We start from the raw sequence: 24,920 nt of genomic DNA, 5'->3' as shown, positions 1-24,920 counted from the left end.
GATTCGAGGCTTGTGTTGTTAGCGGAGAAATTACGTGACCAATGGCAAACGAGGCCTCGGTTTGTGTGGAATACATCATTGTTTCGGTCTGAACGTTGCTTCTTACATTTACATTTATGCATTTAGCAGACGCTTTTATCCAAAGCTTCTGGTATAGCTTCTGGTTCTGGTATAGCTTCTGGTATAGCTTCTGGTATAGATTCTGGTTCGAAACTCGCACCAACTTGTGGTTGTTGTGGCATTTTAGAGAAGTGTCAGGAGTAGTAGAAGTGTGAGTGTCAGAGAGTTGTTTTGTCCAAGAAGAGGAATCGTCTAAATCTAAATCGCCCAACACACTTCAAAAAATTCTGTAAAAATCAATTATAATCTTTCCTTCACCCACCCCAAACTGCTGTGCTGCAGTTTGCTCCACTGTATCATCGGACCCATTGGCTCTACACTGCACTAAAACTGCACAATTAATTGTGCACACTACACACAAAAAAGTAACAATCCCTCACTTTTCCAACCCCAGACTGCTCTGTTGCAGTTACCTTTATTACCTTTGTTACTCCACCATAAGCACTGTACTCAACACAGCATCAATTTTGTTGTTCATACTGTCACTATCTAAACAATTTATAAATAATTAATTAACAGTGCGTCTGACAGTTGTCTTTGTGCAAGTAAAGTCATACAGAGAAAGATACATATTTTATTTTATACCCAGGCAATGGGCAAATGTCTGCTCGGGTCATTGGCTCAGGATTAATGGAGTTTAATGGAGTCTGCTATTTCTTTGCACAGTAGCTAGGTGTCACTAGTGAGCAATGATGAATGACGCTTCGGGTAATGAACCTTTTGGTGAAGCAATGGGCTGCGAGGTCTCAGTGGTTCAGGAAGCCTTATTTTGCCATCACTAACTATTACTAGGACAAGATTAGCCAGACGTGAGGCATAAAACAAATGCACACAACAAACCAGCAAGGACAAGAGGGAAAGGAGCTCAATATAAAGGGAACAGCACATCAGGTGAACACAATTACGCAAACGAGGAAAGGGCCGTTTCTTAGGCTCCGTTCCAAATGGCACACTTCATGAGCACTTTCGGTCTTCTGGACTTACATTGGCCGCTGCATGTGCGTGTCCGTTAAGTCCATGAGACCATAGGGTGTCCCATTTTAGGTCTCAGAAGGGTGCTCGCTTTTGTCATATAACTCAGATTTTATTTGTCTGAAAGAAGAATGTCATATACACCTAGGATGACTTGAGGTTGAGTAAATCATGGGCTGACTTTCATTTTTGGGTGAACTATCCCTTTAACAAAATCAAATGATTCAGAAAATGTTTGCCATTGAAATGACTGGGAAAAGTGTCCCAATCAACCTGAATTCCCCCTATACTCTTTTAAAATCATAATTGCATTGCACGATGTTGTTTTAAATCCCTAATATTTTACATATAACATTCATCATTACTAATTATTCAGTTATTTGTATTAACTGAATACTGAATTCTGTTCAATGTCACAATATTACTATTTTTTTAGCATGAGACTTCTTTCAAAAACATAAAAAAGAGTAATGTCAAATCTTTTGATCATTTAAAATATAATAGGCCTTTGTAATGTGCATTTGGCTCTCACTTTATATTGTTAACTACATTCTAATAAAATACAAAAAATATATATTTATTTTTTAAAGAGTTCCTACCTGTCACATACCTGACTCAAAGGCTCATTCATTATGCAGCTCAATATGCGTTTTTTTTGTCCTCTCAAGTGTAAATCACAGCATTATTCATGATCGTTCACGCCTCCTATGGTCTTTGTAAAGAAAAAGTGTCTTACAAAATTTAAATCACTATATTGTATGAGTAGGCACATTGATTCTCACATCAGTTTGAAGCAAAAACTCTAGGCAACACAGTCTTGTGGACATATCTATAGTGTGTTTTGTGGGCTTATTTGAGTGTCTTAAATGTTTTGTTTTTTTCAAAAACCACACATAAACTTTATTCTCTCAAAACTACAAGCATGTACATATATGTTATTAACATATTATAAACACAGTGTAATGACACTTTTGTCATTAATATGTTTATGAGCAACTGAAAAAAGCACAAATGTCAGAGCATGTCAAAACTAAAGAGCCTCAAATCTTTGCAGACTTCTAGGGATTAAACGATAACTGTGTTATCGTCCTAGCTCAGGAGAGCCATTATTTTTTAAACTTTTGTTAAGGACTTTTGTTGTTTAGCCATCACCAGCTCCCTCGATGACCAGACCCTGAAGACCTTATTCCAGATCGAGGCAAACCTTCAACCACCCTATCAACCTCCCAGACACCACAGGATTGGACTGGAGGGAAACCGTCTTTAGGTGTCTGGAGACCCAGAAGCCAGACCCAGAACCTGTTTCATCCAGTACGACTGCGGAGTATTCGTGTGAGCCTCTGGCCTTGGATCTCTCCTCCACATCTCAGCCTGTCGACCTGTCGGCTCCGTCTTGGCTCCTCCCACCTTTGGCTCCACCCGAGACCGCTGCACTCCGTCCCTCCACCCCTACGGCTGCAGCGTGTTCCTCCTTCCCCTTGGCGTCGCCTCTGTCCTCAGTCCCACCAGTTCCACCAGTTCCACAAGCCTTGGATACTCTGGCTTCGCCTTTGACGACTGTTACTGCGGCATCGCCTAGGTCTCCAGTGCCAGCGATGCCACTTGATCTGATCGACTGTCTGTCAGCACCTGTGGATTAGAGGTCTGCACGGGCTTTAAACTGAAGCCTGAACCCGGCCCGTACCCGAGATCATTTAACCCGACCAGACCATTACATTTACATGTTAAGCCCGAACCCGAGGTCCGTTTCTTACAGCAAATATAATTTTTGCAATGTGTTTGTGGTGAAGGGGGCGTGGTTTAACAAGGTCTGCATGAAGAGAGACAGTCGGGAGAGCGGCGGTTAGCAAGTAAGTTAGGTCAAGTGCAAATGATAAACACCTGTGTCTGATTGCAGTAATTTGCGCGGAGATACGGTATAAAAGCCACAAGAGAGCGAGGACTGAGGAATAGAGAAGCTGAGGACTGGTGTGTTTTCGTTGGATGCTCAGGACAGCCGTGGGGAAACTGTGTGGACTGTATTGTAAGTCTGAGCCCTGAGCCAGTTGTATGTCGCTTTGGATAAAAGCGTCTGCTAAATGCATAAATGTCAATGTAAATGTATTGAGTTTATTATAGCGCTGTGAGCGCGACTTATGCTTTGAAGTTGAAGAAACGAAACAAAACACACAAGTCTAAGCAAGCCGACCATGTCTTCTTCCTCCTTATTTATGAACATTCTTACAATGTTGTATTTAAAGATTGCTTGCTACGGGAAACAAATACATGTATCTATAATCACAGGCACAGCTGCCCCATCAGCACAGCAGTGAGAGAAAAAACATGGACTTATATTACCAATTGCGAAACTTATTTGCTGTGGTCGAACAGGTGTAACGGTCACAAATTTCTCTGGAACTCAAATGTTTAAACTTCAAAAAGTTCACGCAGTGTTGCTAAACTACTTAAACAAATATATCCTTCTCAGTACCAGTCACCACAAACAAAACTAACTTTAAATGTTCTGTTATAAGGTAAAAACAAAAAAACAAAAATAACAATAACCATAACAGAAATACCAATATCATAAAGAATACTAATGAAAATACACTTTATAAAAGTCTGTAAAAATAGGACACAATGTACAGTATGAATATGAAGGGGTTTTTTTTACAGGTGTTCACCTGTATTTTGAATTACGCATTGCATTAGTTTGTGCTTTAAGGGTTAACGGAAATTTCTGTAAAATTATTGGGTAATGTACTGGCAGAAAATTACCAGTACATTTTCCGTTTTTATTTTTTACAGTGTAGGAGTGATAGCCTCAGGGTATCACAGTTGGTTGAATTAAAGGATTACTGCAGTGTCTAAATGCAAGCAGGAATTATTTACACGGAAGTCATGAACAATACACAAGAACAGGAACAACCACTTCTAACGCAACAAAGAACTGACAAGACAGGACTAAACAAAGGCTTAAAGCATATTAATGGCTAAAGTCTAAGTACACTGTCTTCAGCACAAATAGGGCTACAGTAATATGTGAGCAACATTTACATAAAAGTTTGTAGTTTTGAGAAAATATAGTTTATGCACAGTTTTTGAAAAAAACTGAAATGTCTCTGAAATAAGGCCATCTAACACACTCTAAACATTTGTTCATTTGTAGAGTTTTTTCTTCAAAACAATGTGAAAGCCATTTTGATCACTCATTCATACAAAACAATATAGTCCTTTAACTTTTGTAAGACACTTATTGTCAGAATGGCTGTATGGGGGGAGGGTGTGGCTCAACATGAAGAATGTTGAGATTCACGCCTGAGGCGTCAACGACAGTTGAGGAAAGTGACAGAGGGAACTATAGAGAATGTGAGGAGACTTAATGATTGAATGTCACGTTTCATTTAAAAGAAGTAATCTGACTATACATTTTCTTTACATAAAGACTTTAGACCTACAGTACCGTTCAAAAGTTTTAGATCTTAGTTTTTTTTTTTTTTTTTTAAATAAGTCTCATCTGCTCGCCAAGGCTGGATTTATTTGATCCAAAATAGTACAAACAGTAATATTGTGAAATATTTTTACAATTTAAAACTTTTTTCTATGTGTTTTCTATACATGGTAAAGTGTCATTTATTCCTGTGATCAAAGCTAAATTTATCATCATTACTCCAGTCTTCAGTGTCACATGACCCTTCACAAATCATTCTCATATGAGGATCTGATGCTCAACACACATTTATGATTATTATCAGAGTTGAAAACAGTTGTGTTTTTTTTTTTTCAGGATTATTTGATAAATCAGAGATTTAAGTTCAAAAGAATAACATTTATCTGGAAAAAAAAATTAACATTATAAAAGTATTTACTGTTTTTTGATCTATATAGCCTAAGGCATCTTTGTGAATAAAAGTATTAACTCTCACTCAGCCCAAGCTTTTGAATGGTAGTGTATAATGTTACAATAGATTTATATTTCAGATAAATGCTGTTGTTTTGAACTTTCTATTCATTAAATAATCCTGAAAAACATCCTTATACACAACTGATTTCAACATTCATAATAATCAGAAATGTTTCTTGAGCAGCAAATCAGCATACTACAATGATTTCTGAAAGATCATGTGAAACTGAAGACCAGCATAAATTGCATTTTAAAATGGACTAATCCTTATTAAAACTGCAGTTAAATCATTCAAGAGCCATGAGTGATTTTATATTTGTCTTTTGTTGTTTAATTAACAATAATGACTGCAGCAGATTTATTAGACTTCTGTCACTTTAAGAGCTAACACAGTATACTGTTACACACATGCTCTTTCTCAGTGTTTATGTATAACTGACTGTGTTTACAAGGATAATTACCAAAATGGCATTTCAACATTACAGCTTTCCTGTAGCTCAAACAATAGAGCGTGGCGCTAGCAACACCAAGGTCATGGGTTCAATTTCCAGGGAAAGCAAGAACTGACAAAATATTAAATGTGTACCTAGAATGCAATGCAAGTCGCTTTGGATAAAAGCATCTGCCAAATGCATTAATGTAAATGTCAACATATTTCTGTGAAGGCTATTTGACAAGTCACCTTTATTTGTATAGCGCTTTTTACAATACCGATTGTTTCAAAGCAGCTTCACAGTGTTGAACAGGAAATGTTGGATGATCCTGGAAAATTAGTTGTCAGAGCTGTATTTCATTAGGGCGGTGTCGAATGCCCAAGGAATTTGTTGATGGGATGACTCAGTGTCTGCTGCTTATATACTCTAGTAATGATGACAGGACTGAATGTTTAAGCTCCTCCTGTATCTATGTTTGAAACTTAATTCCACTATAAATAGAGCAACATTTCTGAGCACAATATTATTCAACTAGACTTTCTTCACAGACTGCTGGTGAGTATTACTATTCATATCTATGTTTAATAGCACATTTTAGTTTGAAATGTTTTGACAGGGCATAATATGCCTCATCTGAATAACATATTGGATAAATAATAAATATAACAGTTGTTTATCAACAAATATTAATAAAGCCATTTATTTATTATATAAAACTGTATTATTTTGTTTAAAAGCAGATAATGGCTGAATTGTGAAGGTCTTCTGTGAGGTTGAAACAATGATGAATTCCAGGTGAGTTGAATGTTTATGAACTCTCTACACCAGAGTAAAATTATAATTGGAATGAAAGAAGAGAGTCATTTATTGAATACAGTTTTTAAATCATTTAGATATAACTTTCATTAGTGATACATTTGCTAAACTCTTGGCACAAATCTCTAAACTAATCACTCTTGTAACGCAGCTCTGCTACTGTTCTTTAATCACTGTTTACAAAAACATAAGATCAATGAGTTTGATTAGGTGGCAGTTGTTCAGTCTATCGAATGGACTGAATGTACTCAGTTATACTATATCACTAAATTGACTATTGAATAAATTTGTAATTTAATACAACATGTACTATTAATGGTACAAATCACTACACCAATCACTTCTGATTAATAGCAACTGTTCTGACGTAAAGAAGGCCTTGTTAGTGAAGAAGCTGCAAAAGGGCAAAACATGGCTAAACAATAGTGTTTACTGATAATTATTCTGAATATCATTAAATAACACCGAACATTTAATACTTTCCAACACTCTAAAATGATCTTATGTCTGCTTGTAGATTTAATTAATATACTTTTTAAATTTTAAATTTTCAAAACAAAACTTGTCTAAGTAATTAAGTCAATTATTTGTACAGCAATTACTTAAGCACAATAAAATAACAATACAGTTCCAAAAGAAAGAAACAAAACATTTTTTTTTGGGAGGGAAAAAAAAAAAATCCCTCCCAAAAAAGGGAAAAATAAAATACTTATTTGGGATTCAGTTGACAATTGTTTTAGAGTCAATAGCAGAGCATGTCAATGAAACTGAATGCACGTAACACCTCTATTGCGTTTAATCATGTTTTATAGCTGGGGTCTCAGAGACCCCGAGCACAACTTAAGGCTTAAAAAGTGAACTCAAAAAAATGTTTAAATACTCACGTCAATTATTAATTATGATCACATACTTCATACTTGCGTGTCATACCCATGCTCATACCCGCGCTTTATCCAACATTCAGAGAAGTCACAATGAGCTCAAACAACCCTTCACTCCTTTTTCACGAATAAGTCGAGCAGTGGAAGTTGCCTTGTGTCCAGATTGTGTTGCATTGATTTTATACATCTTCTTTTAACTCTGCCTATTTCTCTTGATGAATAATTAGCAAGCCTTAAGTAAACTAGAGCAAACTCAGCAAAGGCATTTAAAATCCAAAGAACGGAGGCAGGTTAGTCACATTACACTGACTTCAAGTCTTGGGGTTCTTCTGCTATTTTATCATTACAGTAGCGATATATATGTTTCTTTGTTTAAATGAGGATGATAAATTGAAAATGATTCCTTCATATGCTGAGATGAGGTGATGTGTTGTTGTGTCTTATATCAGGATGGCCGTACAGGTGATTTTGTTTCTAACACTTTGTACTGGGCTGTGCGTCGCTCAATCTAAAGGTACGTTTAATAAAAATGCCTGGATTTAAAAATCTGTACTCATTGTGTATCATTACATATAATTCATAGTAATTAATTACAATTATAGGCTGAAATATGATAATTGAAAGCTTGTGATGTATGTATTTATTTGTGTTGCTTTGAACCTGTCTTATCATATCTGTCATATCATATTGAACAGGGAATCTTGCTCTTAATGCTGTGGCTGTGCAGTCGTCCTTAGGACACCCACTGGGAGATGCTCAACATGCAGTCGATGGAAACAGAGACTCAGATTACGAGAAGAGCTCATGCACTCACACTAAAGGGGAGTTTAATCCATGGTTGAGAGTTGATCTTGTAAATGTCTACAGTGTAAGCAACGTTACCATCACTAACCGTCAAGACTGTTGCAAAGAGCGGCTTAGAGGAGCCCAGATTCGTATTGGGAACAAGCTGGACAACAATGGAAACAACAATGAGCTGTAAGAAATGTTTAAATTGTTCTAATCATCTTCCCATGTTTATGATGATCAATCTGGTGCCAAAATTGTACCTCCTCCACAAACCAAGTACTCAGCGAGCCACAGCCATGGAGATGTACTTTACTTGAACATATTTTATTCAGATTGTGATTAGACATTTGTAAGTTTAGACCATTGTTTCTTGTAGCAATGTAATAAAAAATGGACACTAATTTGTATTGTGAAGAGTGCTATACAAAACCATTGTTCCCTTTCGTTCAGTCACTACGACGTAACGTTAGTGACTAACGAATGGGGGTTTCGCTTAGAAGCCTATCAACTTCGAGTTTTGAGAAAACGCCCAATGGCGTGCCAATGCCATGGGCATGCGGAATTTGCATACGTAACTCCGCCTCACTGCGTGAGTATATAAGGAAGTACGAGGCAATATCGCATTATGTTCTGCTTTCGGAGCCAAGAGTACCTACCTCTTCACTCCTACAGCCTTCTGAGACTCTGTCAGCTTCTTCGAGACGAGCAGCTTTCCAGTCGGTGTTGGTGTGACGGCGCGTTCCAGTGATCGCATACTTCCTGCCTGCTGATCTGTGCAGTGGTCCGCCTGACAGCTGGTGTGTGTTTCCCTGGGCGCTTCAGCATCGACTGCAAGGTTTTCCTCTCACAAAAAGAGCTTGCGCGTGGCACGTCTTTTTCAAGACGGCTCGCCCGTGCACTTCCGGGTGCGATCGATTTTCCGCTGCTGTCTGTGGACGCATTCACTGCTCGAGCGTGTTTGGGCTTCAGCACGCACGGGCAGTGTTTGCGGATGTGTCACGTTTCCATTGCGGGGGCGTGACCATCGCGATGTCACGGTCGAGACTCAATGATCTCCGTGAGGAGAGAGAGTCCCCTCTGCCACACCCCAATCTACCGTCCCCGAGTGAGATGGTACTTTGGCTGGTGGCCAGGGTGACCTGAGTGTGGTGCTGTGGTATTAAGAACCCCGACGTTCATTCCTCGGGCCACACCCCCCTCTTATACATCGCTTCCGTGAGTGTTGGATTGAATCTACGGCCCGTCTCTGACGCCCGTTCGTTCAGTTCACGCTCCGGATAGCAGTGAGATGTCGATCGCCGCATCCCAAGGTGGGCTGGAGTCCTTTGGGGATGACGATTAGGTTGTGCTCCGCCTCCGGGTGTGTTAGCACTGCCTGATCTGACCTAAAGTTGACAGCCATGTTATCTCGGGCAGCCGCGAGTCTCGCGCTGGTGTGGAACTCCGCCCAGTCGCGGGTGCTCGTGGTTGCGCGATTGGTTTTTGGAGGCGGCACCCGACAGCTGTTGGGCCCCGCCCCCAATGCCTTTCGCTCCCGGGGTGCATGAGGAGATCACGCGGTCCCGGAAGTCCCCGTGCTTCCCGCGACCGTTTGGTGGCCTCCTCCGCCTTCTCTGCCCTTGATGGGGCCGCGGCCAAGGGTACACTGGGGCCCCCTCCCCCCCACTGTTGAACTCTCTGTTGCGCACTACGATGTCCACAGAGGGCTTTGACGTGGCGTGGTGTGGCTGTCCTAAGCACCCCCCCCAAAGCCTGTGGGCTCGTCTACTTCGGTGGCGTGGTCCCGCAGAGCTACGGGCAGGCCGCCGCCCCTTTGCACATGCACAAGGGTGGAGCCGACCCAGGGCTCTTCATTGAGCTGCGTGCCGCAACTGACCCCGCCCCCGGGCGGTGAAGGTGGCCACACGCTCCCTGGGTCGGGCGATGTCCACAGCTGTGGTCCGGGAGAACACCGGGCCTTACCTGGTGATGTGGAGGACGTTGAGCGGGCCCGCCTCCTCAACTCACCCATATCCCAGGCTGGCCTCTTCGGCGGCGCGGCTGAGAACTGCGCCCAACAGTTCTCGGCCGCCCCAGAGCAGACTGAGGCTGTAACACGTACTGCCCCGGCGGCCAGCTGCTGCACCAGCCGCCGGCCCAGTCGCCTCAGTCCGCTCGCCGCCGAGGGCGCCCTCCCTCTTCCCGCCCGGCCCCAGCAGCAGCCTTCACCTGGGCCGTGCCGTGGAGGTGGTTGAGGATGTCGCCCAGTCCGCTCCCCAGACTGGTTAAACGCCAGGATGGAGGTGGACAACTCAGAGATGGGTTCCAGTTCTTCCCAGGGGATGGTAGCAGGGCCTCTCCTTCCCCCGGTGGAGGGCCGGGGGAAAATCCTTCCGCTGCTGGCCCCCGGGCTAGCAGCGCTTGGGAAGAACTCATGTTCCTGTCTCTGAGCACCCAGAGACCGGTGATGACAGTGCGCGCCACCTTCGGGTGTCGCCACTCGCATCCCTCTCTGTCGCCAGCCCCCTGGCAGAGCAGACCCCAGTGGAACGCGAGTCCTTCCCTGGTCTCCTCTGTCAGGGCGCAGCCGTTAACCGTGCTCCGACCCCGGGACGCCCAACAGCCTCCCCTGTCCGCGCCGGTAACGCTGCCTCGCTGCCCCACCCAGGGTACGCCTACTGTCCGTATGACCCCGTTGGTGCAGTCTCTGGAAGCCTGGCTTCAGCTTCCGGGGCTGTCCCGCTGGGTTGCCCGGACCGTCAGGCTCGGCTACGCGATTCAGTTCGCGCAGGCTCCTCCCCGTTACAGGGGAGTCCGCTATACCATGACCGGGGCCCATGCCCCCGTCATGCGTGCGGAGATTGCCACTCTACTGGCGAAGGGTGCGATCGAGCCTGTCCCTCCAGCCGAAATGAGGTCGGGGTTCTACAGCCCCTACTTCATTGTACCCAAGAAAACCGGTGGGTTACGACCAATCCTGGACCTTCGCATCTTGAACCGATCCCTTCACCGGCTTCCGTTCAAGATGTTGACTGCGAAACGCCTTTTCGAATGCGTTCGTCCGTACGATTGGTTTGCAGCGATCGACCTGAAGGACGCCTACTTCCATGTCTCCATCCTTCCTCGACACAGACCGTTCCTATGGTTTGCTTTCGAGGGGCGGGCATACCAGTACGCGGTTCTCCCATTCGGGTTATCTCTGTCCCCTCGCGTCTTCACGAAGATCGCCGAGGCAGCCCTTGCGCCCCTTCGGCAGCACGGGGTCCGCATCCTGAACTACCTCGACGACTGGCTCATACTAGGCCACTCTCGAGAGCAGGTTTGCGGACACAGAGATCTGGTTCTCCACCACTTAGCCCGTCTGGGCCTTCGGGTCAACTGGGAATAGAGCAAACTTTGCCCCGTGCAGAGGATCTCTTTTCTCGGTATGGAGATCGACTCGGTCGCCATGTACGCGCAGCTTTCGAGCGAGCGCGCGCAGTCTCTGCTGACTTGCCTCCGACAAATCGAGAGCAAGAGTGCGGTTCCACTGAAACTATTTCAGAGGCTCCTGGGGCATATGGCATCTGCAGCCGCGGTAACGCCGCTCGGATTGCTTCATATGAGACCGCTTCAGCACTGGCTTCGCGATCGAGTCCCGAGATGGGCATGGCAGTCTGGCACGCTCCAGGTCCAAGTGACTCGGGCCTGCTTACAGACACTCACCCCGTGGTCGAACCTCAGCTTTCTACGGGCCGGTGTGCCCTTAGAACGAGTTTCCAGGCATGTTGTCGTATCGACGGATGCCTCTGCCACGGGCTGGGGTGCCATGTGCAATGGACAAGCAGCCGCGGGCTCCTGGACAGGACCCCAGCGCCTCCTGCATGTCAATTGCCTCGAGTTGCTGGCAGTACGGTTCGCCCTGCACCGCTTCCGAGCGTTGCTGAAGGGCCAACATGTGCTTGTCCGGACAGACAACACGGCCGTAGTAGCGTACATCAACCACCAGGGCGGTCTACGCTCCCGCCGTATGTCTCAACTCGCCCGCCATCTCATCCTATGGAGTCAGAAGCGCCTGAGGTCCCTTCGTGCTGTCCATATTCCGGGAGTCCTGAACCACGCAGCCGACGAGCTCTTGCGGTTTCAGCCTCTCCCGGGAGAATGGAGACTCCATCCCCGGACGGTTCAGCTGATTTGGGAACAGTTCGGCGACGCACAGGTAGATCTGTTTGCCTCCCACGACTCTTCCCACTGCAGCCTGTATTATTCCCTGTCCGAGGGCACGCTCGGCACGGATGCACTGGCGCACAGCTGGCCGCGGGGCCTACGCAAATATGCGTTCCCCCCAGTGAGCCTACTCGCACAGCTTCTGTGCAAGATCAGGGAGGACAATGAGCAGGTCCTTTTGGTCGCCCCGTACTGGCACGGCCGGACCTGGTTCCCCGAACTCATACTCCTTGCGACAGCCCCTCCCTGGCCTATTCCTCTGAGACCGGACCTCCTTACTCAGAGACGGGGCACCCATTGGCACCCGCGTCCCGACCTTTGGAGCCTCCACGTGTGGCTCCTAGACGGGACGCGGCAGGTTTGAGTGGCCTACTACCTACGGTGGTCGCCACCATCACTTCCGCTAGGGCAGAGTCCACTCGGCATGCCTATGCGTTGAAGTGGAACCTCTTCGTCACCTGGTGCTCTTCCCGCCAAGAAGACCCCTGGAAATGCCCGATCGGGTCCTTGCTTGAGTTTCTCCAAGAGGGGCTGGAGCGAAGGCTGTCTCCCTCCACCCTCAAGGTATATGTGGCCGCAATATCTGCCCACCACGATCTCTTGGAGAACAGAAAGGTAAGTCAGCACGACCTGGTCATCAGGTTTCTGAGGGGAGCTAGGAGACTGAATCCTCCTCGCTCTCCTCTCGTACCCTCTTGGGACCTCGCAGTAGTGTTAACTGCTCTGCAGAGACCTCCCTTTGAGCCTTTGCGGTCGGTTGATATTAAGTTTCTGTCTATGAAGATGGCTCTGCTGACCGCATTGGCCTCAGTCAAGAGGGTCGGGGACCTGCAGGCATTTTCGGTTGACGAAGCGTGCCTGGAATTCGGGCCGGCTAACTCTCACGTGATCCTGAGACCCCGGCTTGGATATGTGCCCAAGGTTCCCACCACTCCGTTTAAGGACCAGGTGGTGAACCTGCAAGCGCTGCCTTTGGAGGAGGCAGACCCAGCCTTGGCATTGCTCTGTCCAGTACGCGCCCTTCGCGCCTACGTAGACATGACGCAGTGTTTCAGGACCTCAGACCAGCTCTTTGTCTGTTATGGTGGAGAGCGGAAGGGAAGTGCTCTCTCGAAGCAAAGGCTGTCTCATTGGATAGTGGACACCATTGCTTTGGCTTACCAGCAGCAAGGCCGACCATGTCCCCTTGGTGTGAGGGCACACTCCACCCGGAGTGTGGCCTCCTCTTGGGCTCTAGCACATGGCGCCTCGCTAGCAGACATCTGCAGAGCTGCAGGCTGGGCGACACCCAACACATTCGCCAGATTCTACAATCTCCGAGTGGAGCCAGTGTCCGACTATGTACTCGCCCCCCCGAGGGGCCGGTGATGGGCCAGGCTCAGGTGTCTTCGCTTGCTCGCCACTCCACTCCACGGACTGGATACGTGCGATATTTTCCTCAGGTGAGCTCCCCGAGAGCCCTGAGCTCCTCCAGCACTGTCGACGCCGACATCAGTTCAGTCTGCCCTTTCGAGCCCAGACCCTCATGTCCGGCCAGGTGCCCCATGTGCATGGTTCCCTCCGGCGACCCCCACATGTGTATTTCACCGTAAGTCTCCGCAGTGAGCGGGTTTCTTCCCTTGGCGTGTCCCCGCCACCCCTAGGGTTAAAAATCCACCTTCGGCTGGTACCATAGAGATCTCCATATGCAACCCTCAGCGGGTCATATGTGTCTCTTAAGTCCTCCCCACGGGTAGGCATCTTTGGCATTTCCTCACTGGGATATGCTTCCCAGTGTACCTTGGTATTCCTGTGTTAAGTGGGAGTCCTTCGTCCGTACTAGTCTTACGACAGGGTACTCACACTTACGCAGGGCACTGGAAGACAGCTGAGTGGCGGGATTATATTGGGACCCCCATTCGTTAGTCACTAACGTTACGTCGTAGTGACTGAACGAAAGGGAACGTCTCGGTTACGGATGTAACCCTCGTTCCCTGAGGAGGGAACGGAGACGTAACGTCCCCTTGCCACATCAGCTGTGCTACCTGGAACGCAGGAGTTTAGTCTTGGCTCCTCAAGCAGGTAACATAATGCGATATTGCCTCGTACTTCCTTATATACTTACGCAGTGAGGCGGAGTTACGTATGCAAATTCCGCATGCCCATGGCATTGGCACGCCATTGGGCGTTTTCTCAAAACTCGAAGTTGATAGGCTTCTAAGCGAAACCCCCATTCGTTAGTCACTAACGTTACGTCTCCGTTCCCTCCTCAGGAAACGAGGGTTACATCCGTAACCGAGACGATTTCAATACAGCAGAATTGAATTTGTTAGACGTGTGCATTGTGTTGTGAGTCTTCTGGTTTTCATTTTAACACTGTTCTTTATGTATTTGCAGGGCTGCAACTATTCTCACTGTTCTCGATGGCACAGAAACATTTGTGTTTGAGCCTGTTAATGGCCGTTATGTCAACATTTTTTTACCTGGAAATGATGAAGTCCTCACTCTGTGTGAAGTCGAGGTTTTTGGAGGTAAGGGACAGAGAGAAAAGAAAACTATAATAGAATTTGGTTATATACTTATTAATGTGTGTATAACTGTTATTATTTTATTAACAGAAATGTATGGACCATCGTACACTTGTGTTCCAAGTGAGTGTTCTTCATTACTTATCAAATATTGATTTGAGTTTAAATATTTTATTAGTTCACTTGTAGAGGAGCGGCAGTCGAAGGTGAGGGCCCAGACGACCCGATCTCTGGACACAGAAACTGGGATTAGGGACGTGGAACATCCCCTCACTGGGGGAAAGGAGCCTGAGCTTGTGATAGTCGGGCTCACCTCCACACACTGCTTGAGAGAGGCTGGACTCTCTACCACTCTGGAGTTTCCCAAGGTGGTGTAGGTTTGCTTATAGCCCCCCAGTTCAGCCGCCATTTGTTGGAGTTCACCCTGGGGAACAAGAGGGTCACTTCCCTGTGCCTTCGGTTTGGGGACTCTCACTGTCGTATGTGCCTACAGACGAATGGCAGTGCAGAGTACCCGGCCCTCTTGGAGTCTCTGGGAGGGGTGCTGGAAAGTGCTCCAACTGGAGACTCTGTTTTTCTACTGGGGGACTTCAACGCCCACGTGGGCAATGACAGTGACACCTTGTGGGGCGTGATTGGGAGGAATGCCCCCCCTGATCTGAACCCGAGCAGTGTTCCATTATAGGATTTATGTGCTTGTCACAGCTTGTCCATAATGAACACCATGTTCAAGCATAAGGGTGTCCATCAGTGCACATGGTACCAGGACACCCTAGGCCGGAGATCGATGATCGACTTTGTGGTCGTTTCATCTGACCTCCAGCCATATGTCTTGGACACTCGGGTGAAGATAGGGGCGGAGCTGTAAAATTATCACCAGGGTTTGTTGGGAACGTTTGGCCGAGTCCCCTGTCAGAGAGATCTTCAACTCCCACCTCCGGCAGAGCTTCAACCAGATCCTGAGGGAGTCTGGAGATATTGAGTCCAAGTGGACCATGTTCTTCAACTCCATTGTCGACACAGCCACTCGGAGCTGTGGCCGTAAGGTCTCTGGAGCCTGTCGAGGCAGCAATTCCCGAACCCAGGGGTGGACACCGGAAGTAAGGGATGCCAGTGTGAACAGTGTGGAAAAGTGTTGTTTTCATCCAAGCTGGGTTCGCATTGCCGGCAGTAAGTCAGACTTGCTCCCGGTGCATGTTGGACTCTGGCAAGGCTGCCCTTTGTCACCAGTTCTGTTCATAATTTTTATGGACAGAATTTCTAGAAGCAAACAGGGGCCGGTTTGGGGACCATACAATTCCGTGTCTGCTTTTTGCGGATGATGTTGTCGTGTTGGCATCATCAAACCAGGCCTCGGTATTCCCCTGTTCCCCCAGAAGAGCTGGAGGAAGTGTCTAGGGAGAGGAAAGTCTGGGCATCTCTGCTTAGATTGTTGCCCCTGCGCCCAAGCCCCGGATAAGCGGAGGAAGATGGATGGATGACTGGCTGGATTACTGTGTACAAAAAAACGTCTCAGTTACATATGTAACCCTCGTTCCCTGAAGGAAGGGAACGGAGACGTTAATGTCAGTGACTGATGGAATGGGGGTTTCGCTTAGAAGCCGATCCCCTTTGAGATCTACAAAATGAGCCAATCTGGAGATGCCATGGGTCTGCGGAATTTGCAAAGCATGACTCCACCCCACCTCGTGGGTATAAAAGGAGACATACCGCAATGATGCATTATGTTACCTGCTGAGTGCCCCGGCCGTAACAGCGGTACAGCAGCTGTGGCAGGGGGACTTAACGACGTAACCGAGACGTTCCCTTTCAGTCAGTTCACTGCAACGTTAACATCAGTGACTGACGGATTGGGGGTCCCAATTCAATCTCGCCACAGCCGCTGTCTTCCAGCATCCTGTGCTGACCTGAGCTCCCTACCGTAACATTGAGAAGAGCCGGTTCAACACTACCAAGGTATACTGGGAAGCATATTCCAGTGGACAATATGCTAAGAGAGCCTACCCGAAGGGAGGACTTAGGAATACACATATGGGTCATATGGGTTGTGTGCGCTGCATATGGAACTTCTGGGGTATCCAGCCACAGGTGGAATATTTCAACCCCAGAAGTGGCAAGTGACTTGCAAAGGGAAGACACGTGCTCAGAGAGTCTTACCGTGGAAATACACATGTCGGGGGTTGCCCAACTGGGAAACCATGCACATGGAGGCACCTAGCCAAACACGGGGGCTGACCAATCGGGCATGCACTCTGGTGTCGACATCAACAGTGCTGGAGGATCTCAGGGCTTCAGAGGAAACTCACCTGAGTAAAATAGCGCACGTATCCAGTCCGAGGAGTGGAATGGCGCAGCAAGCAAAGACACCTGAGCCTGTCCAACTACTGGCTATTTGGAGCGAGTACACGAGAGGACACTGGCTCTACTCGAAGATTATAGAATCTCGCAAAAGTGTAAGGTGTCGCCCAACCTGCAGCTCTGCAAATGTCTGTCAGCGAGGCGCCATGCGCTAGAGCCCAAGAGGAAATCACACTCCAGTCCCTGGCAGTCCCTGAATCTGATATGCCAGGACAATAGCGTCCACGATCCAGTGGGACAACCTCTGCTTGGAGAGAGCCTTCCCTTTCTGCTGCCCTCCATAACAGACAGAGAGCTGTTCTGAGGTCCTGAAACACTGCGTTCTGTCTACGCAAGCATGAAGGGTACGTACTGGACAGAGCAGTGCCAAGGCTTGGTCTGCCTCCTCCAAAGGCAGCGCTTGCAGGTTCACCACCAGATCCCTGAAAGGAGTGGTGGGAACCTTGGGCACGTATCCAGGCCGGGGTCTCAGGATAACATGAGAATTAGCCGGCCCGAATTCCAGGCACGCTTTGTCAACCGAGAATGCCTGCAGGTCCGCTACCCTCTTAATGAAAGCCAGAGCAATCAGGAGCGCTGTCTTCGTTGACAAGAACTTAAGCTCACAAAACTGCAAAGGCTCAAAGGGAGCCCCCTGCAGGGCAGTTAATACCACTGAGAGCTCCCCCAGACGGCACCTGTAGAGGGCGCGGAGGGTTTATCCTCCTTGCACCTCTAAGGAACCTGCAGATCAGGTCATGCTGTCCCACCGTTTTTGACTCCACCAGGCTATGATTGGCTGATATGGCAGCCACATAAACCTTAAGGGTGGAAGGAGACAGCCTTCGATCCAACCCTTCTTGGAGGAAGGACAGCACAGACCCAATAGAGCATTCCCTGGGGTCTTCTCGCCGAGTACAAGTTCGGAGAACCAGGTCCAGTCAGAACAATACGGGGCGACCAAAAGGACCTGCTCCTCGTCCTCCCTGATCTTGCACAGAACCTGTGTGAGAAGGCTCACTGGGGGAAACCATACTTGCGTAGGGCCCGTGGCCAGCTGTGCTAGTGCATCCGTGCCGAGGGTCCCCTCAGTCAGGGAATAATACCAGCGACAATGGGAAGTGTCTTGGAGGCAAACAGATCTATCTGTGCATTGCCGAACTGTTCCCAAATCAGCTGGACCGACTGGGGATGGAGTCTCCATTCTCCAGGAAGTGGCTGAAACCATGAGAGATCGTCTGCTGCACGTTTCAGGATTCCAGGAATGTAAATGGCCCGAAGCAACCTCAGATGCTTCTGACTCCATATGAGGAGATGGCGGGCAAGTTGTAACATCCGGTGGGAGCGTAGACCACCTTGTCGGTTGATGTACGCTACTGTCGCCATGTTGTCTGATCGAACCAGTACGTGTCTGCCATTCAGCAGGGCTCGAAAGCAGTGCAGGGCTAGACGTACGGCCAGCAACTCGAGGTAATTGACAAGCCGTAGGAGCTGGGGTTCTTTCCAGCAGCCCGCGGCAGCATGCCCATTGCACATGGCACCCCAACCCATGGCAGCGGCATCTGTTGTTACCACAATATGCCTGGAAACTCGTTCTAGGTACACTCCGGCCCGTAGAAAACTGAGGTTCCTCCATGGGGTGAGAGTCTGAAGGGAAGTCTGACTAACTGGGACCCGGAGCGTCCCAGGTTGCCATGCCCATCTTGGGACTTGATCACGAAGCCAGTGCTGAAGCGGTCTCATATGAAGCAGCCCGAGCAGCGTTACTGCGGCTGCAGATGCCATATGCCCTAGGAGCCTCTGAAAAACTTTCAGTGGAACAACATTCTTGTCTTCGATCTATCGAAGACAATTCAGCAGTGACTGCACGCGTGCTCGCTCATAATCTGTGCGAACATGGCGACCGAGTTGGTATCCATACCGAGAAAAGAGATCCTCTGCACGGGGGAGAGTTTTCTCTATTCCCAGTTGACCCGAATGCCCAGCTAGGCGAGGTGACGGAGCACCAAATCCCTGTGTTCGCAAACCTGATCCCAAGAGTGAGCTAGAATCAGCCAGTCGTCGAGATAATTCAAGATGCGAACCCTGTGTTGCCTGAGTGACACAAGGGCTGCCTCAACGACCTTCGTAAAGACGCAAGGATACAGGGCTAACCCGAATGGTAGAACCGTGTACTGGTATGCCTGCCCCTCGAATGCAAAACGCAGAAACGGTCTGTGTCGAGGAAGAATGGAGACATGAAAGTACATGTCCTTCAGGTCGATCGGTGCAAACTAATCTGCTGGATGAATACATTCAAAAATGGCTGTCAACATCCTGTATGGAAGCCTGTGAAGGGTTCGGTTCAAGACGCGCAGGTCCAGGATTGGCCGTAACCAACCGTTCTTCTTGGGTACAATGAAGTGCAGGCTGTAGAAGCCGGACTTCATCTCGGCCGGAGGGACAATCTCGACCGCACCCTTCGCCAGTAGGGTGTCGACCTCTGCACGCATGACATGAGCATTGATTGGTGCCCACCATGATATAGCGGATTCCCCGGAAACGGGGAGGAGATCGTGCGAACTGAATCTAGTAGTCGAGCCTGATCGTGCGAGCGAGCCAGCGGGGCAGAACTGGAAGCTCTAGCCAGGCCTCCAGAAACTGAGCCTGAACCACAGGTGTACCCACGATGGGGCAGTGAGGCAGAATGACCGGCCCAGACATGGGAGGAACTGAGGCGTCCCGAGGTGTGGGCAGGGTCGAATTCCGCTCCCTGACAGAGGGGACCAGGGAAGGACCAGCGTTCCACTGCGGTCTGCTCTGACAGGGGGCTGGCGACAGAGGGGGCTGAGAGAAGCAAGGCATTGTGTCGCATACTGCCAGCCACACCCTCTTGGGACTCGGAGGCAAACATGTCAGACTTGCTGACCACCAGCCAAAGTATTCCCCCTTGCGAAAGGAATAGATTGGGGTGTGGTAGAGGGGACTCTCCCTCCTTGGCGGAGATCACAGAGTCTCGATCACAACAACGTGATGGACATGTTCCCACAATGAGAACATGACTCATCCATGAACGTTCTCTCTGCGTGCACGAGGCCCAAGCACGCGATACAGCATTCATGCCCGTCAGACGGACTAATCAAGGAACATTGCACTGGTGAATCATCTTTAAAAAGACGTGCCAAATGCAGCTCTTTTAGAGAGGAGTTTTCTCTGCAGAAATGCTGAAGTGCCCAGGGAGAACACACACGCTGTGCTAGATCACTGCAGAGATCAGACAGGAATGCGGATCTCGCTGGAAGGCGCCGTAACACCAACACTCTGGAGAGATGCTCGTCTTGAAGAGTAGAAGCTCAGGAGGTAAGTGAACACTCGGCTCCAAAGCAGAAAAATAATAAGTCATTGCCGTATGTCTCCTTTTATACCCACAAGGTGGGGCGGAGTCCATTCCGCAGGCCATGGTATTTTCACGCCATTGGCTCGTTTTGTAGATCTCGAAGGTGATCGGCTTCTAAGCAAAACCTCCATTCCGTCAGTCACTGACGTTAACGTCGCAGTGAACTGACTGAAAGGGAACAATCATTCTGGCAACACGACTAACACTACAGTACTCTTAATACTAAAAACACTTCAATGCAATCTTAATACTTCAGTACAATCAATAATTATAACAATAGTAATAATAGACACAACTGGTAGCATTTGTGTTTGAATGAAACGAGTGAGAGCGGGCCCGCGGTGTAATACATGAAACATCAAATAAATACCGCCTTCAGAAACTGGATGAGCTGTCTGTTATACAGCGTTGCTATTGATGACACTCATTATCTGGAAATAGCAGACCTCAGAATGTCACGACTGACCAATCAGAATCAAGTATTCCAGAGAGTTGTGTAATAATCATTTGGATTACATAGCTTAACATTATTTTGTCCATTATTTTGGGTTTATACTTTATCACATTAAAGTAAAAAAATAATAAGGTATTGTTTATTATTTTATGTTAAACAGGGAATCTTGCTCTTCGAGCCACAGCTGTCCAGTCTTCCACATACATCACAGCAGGAGCTGCAGCAGGAGCTGCTCAAAATGCTGTCGATGGCAACAGGAATTCAATTTTCAATGGATGGTCATGCAGTCATACTAATGGGGAAGTGAGCCCCTGGTGGAGAGTTGACCTGCTGGAAGTCTTCGCGGTAACCAGGGTTAGCATCACTAATCGTGGAGATTGTTGTGCAGAGAAGATAAATGGTGCTCAGATCCGTATCGGCAACAGCCTGGACAATAATGGCAACAATAATGAGCTGTAAGTATTGTCTCTCTCTTAATACTTATACAAATGGTTATAAAATTAGCAAATAAGATAACATTACTTTGAATAAATCCTTTTAATACAAACTTGCCTTTGATAGAAGTATATTTAATATGCGTCATGCTGTTTTGATATGCTCATCTCTATTTCTCTGTGTGTCTTCACAGGGCTGCAACTGTTGAGTCCATCCCACCTGGAGTCACAAAAACATTTGAGTTTAAGCCTATTAAGGGCCGATATGTCAACATTTTGGTACCTGGACGCAGTGAAGCCCTCACACTGTGTGAGGTTGAGGTGTTTGCAGGTGAGCGACAAAAGGAGAGAGACATGGTGTGTAGTAGGGGGTAGGAATTGAGGCCACATGATAAAATAGAATCGCAATACTTCTGTAGACCCGATACAATCACGATACGATGTTATTGCAATTTTTTTTTTTTTATTGAGATATGCTGAGTATTGCAAAAACATATTAATATGGCCATTATGAATGGCCGTGGGTCTTTTACTTAATTAGCAACAATTCGGGTTCGGCCATTGCTTGAATTGCGGGTTCGTTGTTATTCTTAACTACAAAACCGTACAATGACAAACTCACTTAAATAGGCGCTATTACAGTTTGCGTTGAAATCCAAGACATGACAGTCAGCTCCTCACTCTTGTGATGAATGAAATCTGACTCAGCTGGTCTGTGCTGCTACTCTCGTTCGGATCACGCTGCACATTCAGTTTTTAACTGTAGAGTCTGTTCTCTACACTCAAAAAAAATGGTGCTATATGGCGCTAAAAGTGGTTCTTGGTCGTAATCATTGGGGAACCACTTTTGGTTCTATATAGCACCATATCTTAACATGTTCTGTTTAAGGTAGAGGTGCTATGTAGCACCTCAGCCAAAGAACGGCTGAATAACCACTGAAGAACTGGTGCTAAAACAGCACTTAAAGATGTTCCCCTATGATTAGGAGCCAAGAAACACTTTTAGTGCAATATAGCACCATTTTTTTTTGTGTGTAACTGAACTAAATAATTTTTAATACTATAAGAAAAGTCAAAACAACAGTGCGTTCGCGGCTGCACACCGACAATCACAGCAAGCCTATTGCGACCATACAAAAAATGTGCACAATATAAGCTGTAATTCAGTTCCTCAAAATATTGATACCCCCCCCCCCCCCAAGTGTTTAGACATTTGTACTATTTATACTATGTCTGCATTATCTTAATGATTTTTGTTCTGTTTTCATTGCCAGATTGAGTGGAATGAGATGATGTTACACCACAGTCCACTGATCCTATCAGCAAAATACCAAACTTCTGTTTTCTGAGCAATACTAATATTGCACTTCTTTCATTGTTTTCATTTTACCTCTGCACCTTTTATCCTTAAGATAAAAGATCAGTTTCAGTGCACATTCAGTAAAGGCTTGAAATGGTTTTTAAAATGCACCTGATTCTTAACCCCAGTTTGATCCAGAGGGGTGTGTATTTATCCTTCTTTGATTATATTTACTTTCTTCATTAATAAATTACTACAGCATCACATGTTGTATTGTGTGTTTTTGGATAATTTACAATTAGGAGGAGGAGGTATAGTATTATAGCTACCCATCTAGTGTTGAGGAGCTGGCAACAAAGTAAAGATGAACAAATAAAAAAGAAAAAAAAAGAATCAACAACACAACCACCAATTCAACCAATTTTAACATTTATTTTTCTGTTATAAAGAGTAAAAACACAAAATAAAAACAGTGCACAAAAGCAACAATAACCATAAAAGAAATATCAATAGCAAAAATAATAATAATAAAAATAGGGTCGATAACTTCAGGGGAGCGCCTGGCCAAAATAACTAACAAAACAAAAAACTAACCCAGACACTCTACTAGACAGTAGATCAGAATCAGAAAATTCCTCGACAATACATTGAATTAATGCGTTCATAACCTCAAGGCTGGATTATTGTAATGCTCTAATGGCTCGCTTAATAAACAAACTTCTGCTAGTCCAAAATGCAGCAGCTCGAGTTCTTACTAGAACCAGGAAGTGTGACCATATTAGCCCGGTTCTGTCAACACTGCACTGGCTCCCTATTAAAAACACTGTATACATTTTAATGTAATGATAAAATCTTGCTTATTACTTACAAGGCTCTAAATGGTTTAGCTCCCCAGTACTCCTTCACGTCTATTGCTGTCTCAAAATGCTGGCCTGTTAATAATGCCTAGAATATCAAAATCAACTGCAGGCAGTAGATCCTTTTCCTATTTAGCATATTTCTATTATTCAAATCATTTAAATTGTTAGGCTGCATGAAATAGGTCAGCTGGAACTGACCTACACTTCCAATAACACCTGGTGTCATAGTTTACATCATGGGCCCTATTTTAACGATCTGAAACGCAAGTGTCAACGCGCGAAGCGCAAGTAACTTTGTGGGCGGGTCTCGGCGCTGTTGCTATTTTCCTTGCGGGATAAATGGCTCTTGCGCCCGGCGCAAATCTAAAATGGGTTGGTCTGAAGTAGCTTCATTATTCATAGGTGTGGTTTGGGCGTAACGTGAATAAACCAATCAGAGCGTCATCCAACATTCCCTTTAAAAGCAGGTGCGCAAGTTCCATTATGGATTGCTATTATTATGGCTTATTTACCAGGCGCACGCCAGGAGCGGTTCACAGCCGAGGAGACTGATGTGCTTGTAAGAGCAGTGAAAGACAGAGAAGTGAAGTTCTAATGTTGTACATTATGGTAAAGGTGATTTCACAGTCTTTTTTTTTTCCAGTCTTTCAGTTTTTTCAGTTTTTCAGTCGATTTTTTTTCCTGGTTCTTGACGGACAAACCAATTTGTCAGATGTCCTTATATACATATATGTCTTGCCACTATTGGGCAAACAGGTCTTATCCTTAATTATTACAATTAGCCTGAATCATTTGTAAGCTAGATTTATGCCTATTTTTTCACATCTTCGTGGCACACCACAATGATTTCCGTCATCTCATGTGTTAATATTTTTTTAGTGTAACAATTTATGATTTGCAAAAATAACTGTTGCATCTGTGTAGGTTACATGAGCAAAGTGTATGCGCGTTGTGCACGCTATACATTATGGTCAAGCATGCGCCCTTAAAATAGCATAATGAACAACGCGCAACGCGCCACTGACTTTAGACTAGGTTTTTTCTGGTCAGTGGCGCAATTGTTTAATGGAACAGCAAAATAGCACCAGGGATTGTTTGCGCCGGAACACGCCTCCTTTTTTGCGCTGAACCGCCCAGGTAGCGCAAGTTCATTCACTAGTTTAGCGACGTGATTCTGTGGAGGGAAAAGCGCGCTTTGCGCGGGTGCAAAATAGGAATGACACATGCGTCGGTGTACAAAGTCAATTGCGCTGGGTGCAAGATAGGGCCCCATAAGTAGTATGGCAATGTCTCCGCAACGGCACTGAGCGATCGATTGAAGCGTTCATCTGTGTGAAGTGCACAAGCACCAAGAGAACACTGTTGCCCCCGCCACTGATAACAGCGGCAAACTAAATAAAAAAAACAACACATTCCAGCGCCAGATCACCTCTTATTTAACAAATGAACTAAATTAATGCAATGCTAGACAATTAGAGATGATTTATTTGTATTAGGTACATCCGTGCCGCAAGATGTTTCAAAAGGTGGTAGGGACAATATCGACCTTGGCAAAAAGTGGTAGGGACATGT

General features: G+C 46.3%; 1 protein-coding gene across 1 annotated transcript; it reads left to right on the top strand.

Moving 5' to 3' along the window:
- Window positions 1-5,832: 5,832 nt before the first annotated feature.
- On the top strand, window positions 5,833-22,752 carry LOC307134406 (uncharacterized protein). Its single transcript, XM_079830123.1, has 9 exons — window positions 5,833-5,964; window positions 6,147-6,204; window positions 7,556-7,620; window positions 7,802-8,084; window positions 14,457-14,590; window positions 14,678-14,710; window positions 20,915-21,209; window positions 21,383-21,519; window positions 22,463-22,752. The coding sequence occupies exons 2-9, from the start codon at window positions 6,191-6,193 to the stop codon at window positions 22,465-22,467; spliced, it is 966 nt and encodes a 321-aa protein (XP_079686249.1). The 5' UTR covers window positions 5,833-5,964; window positions 6,147-6,190; the 3' UTR covers window positions 22,468-22,752.
- The last annotated feature ends 2,168 nt before the right edge of the window (window positions 22,753-24,920 follow it).

This window comes from Gobio gobio (genome assembly GCF_949357685.1).
Source record: "Gobio gobio genome assembly, chromosome: 11".
Lineage (NCBI taxonomy): Eukaryota > Metazoa > Chordata > Actinopteri > Cypriniformes > Gobionidae > Gobio > Gobio gobio.
This window is presented reverse-complemented; position numbering and strand designations above follow the sequence as displayed.

Bases quoted from the DNA above. Each gene is read 5' to 3' on its own strand.
- LOC307134406 (XM_079830123.1), top strand. The intron at 14,591-14,677 runs GTAAGGGACAGA...TTTTATTAACAG, and splicing joins TGAAGTCGAGGTTTTTGGAG to AAATGTATGGACCATCGTAC. The intron at 14,711-20,914 runs GTGAGTGTTCTT...TATGTTAAACAG, and splicing joins ATCGTACACTTGTGTTCCAA to GGAATCTTGCTCTTCGAGCC.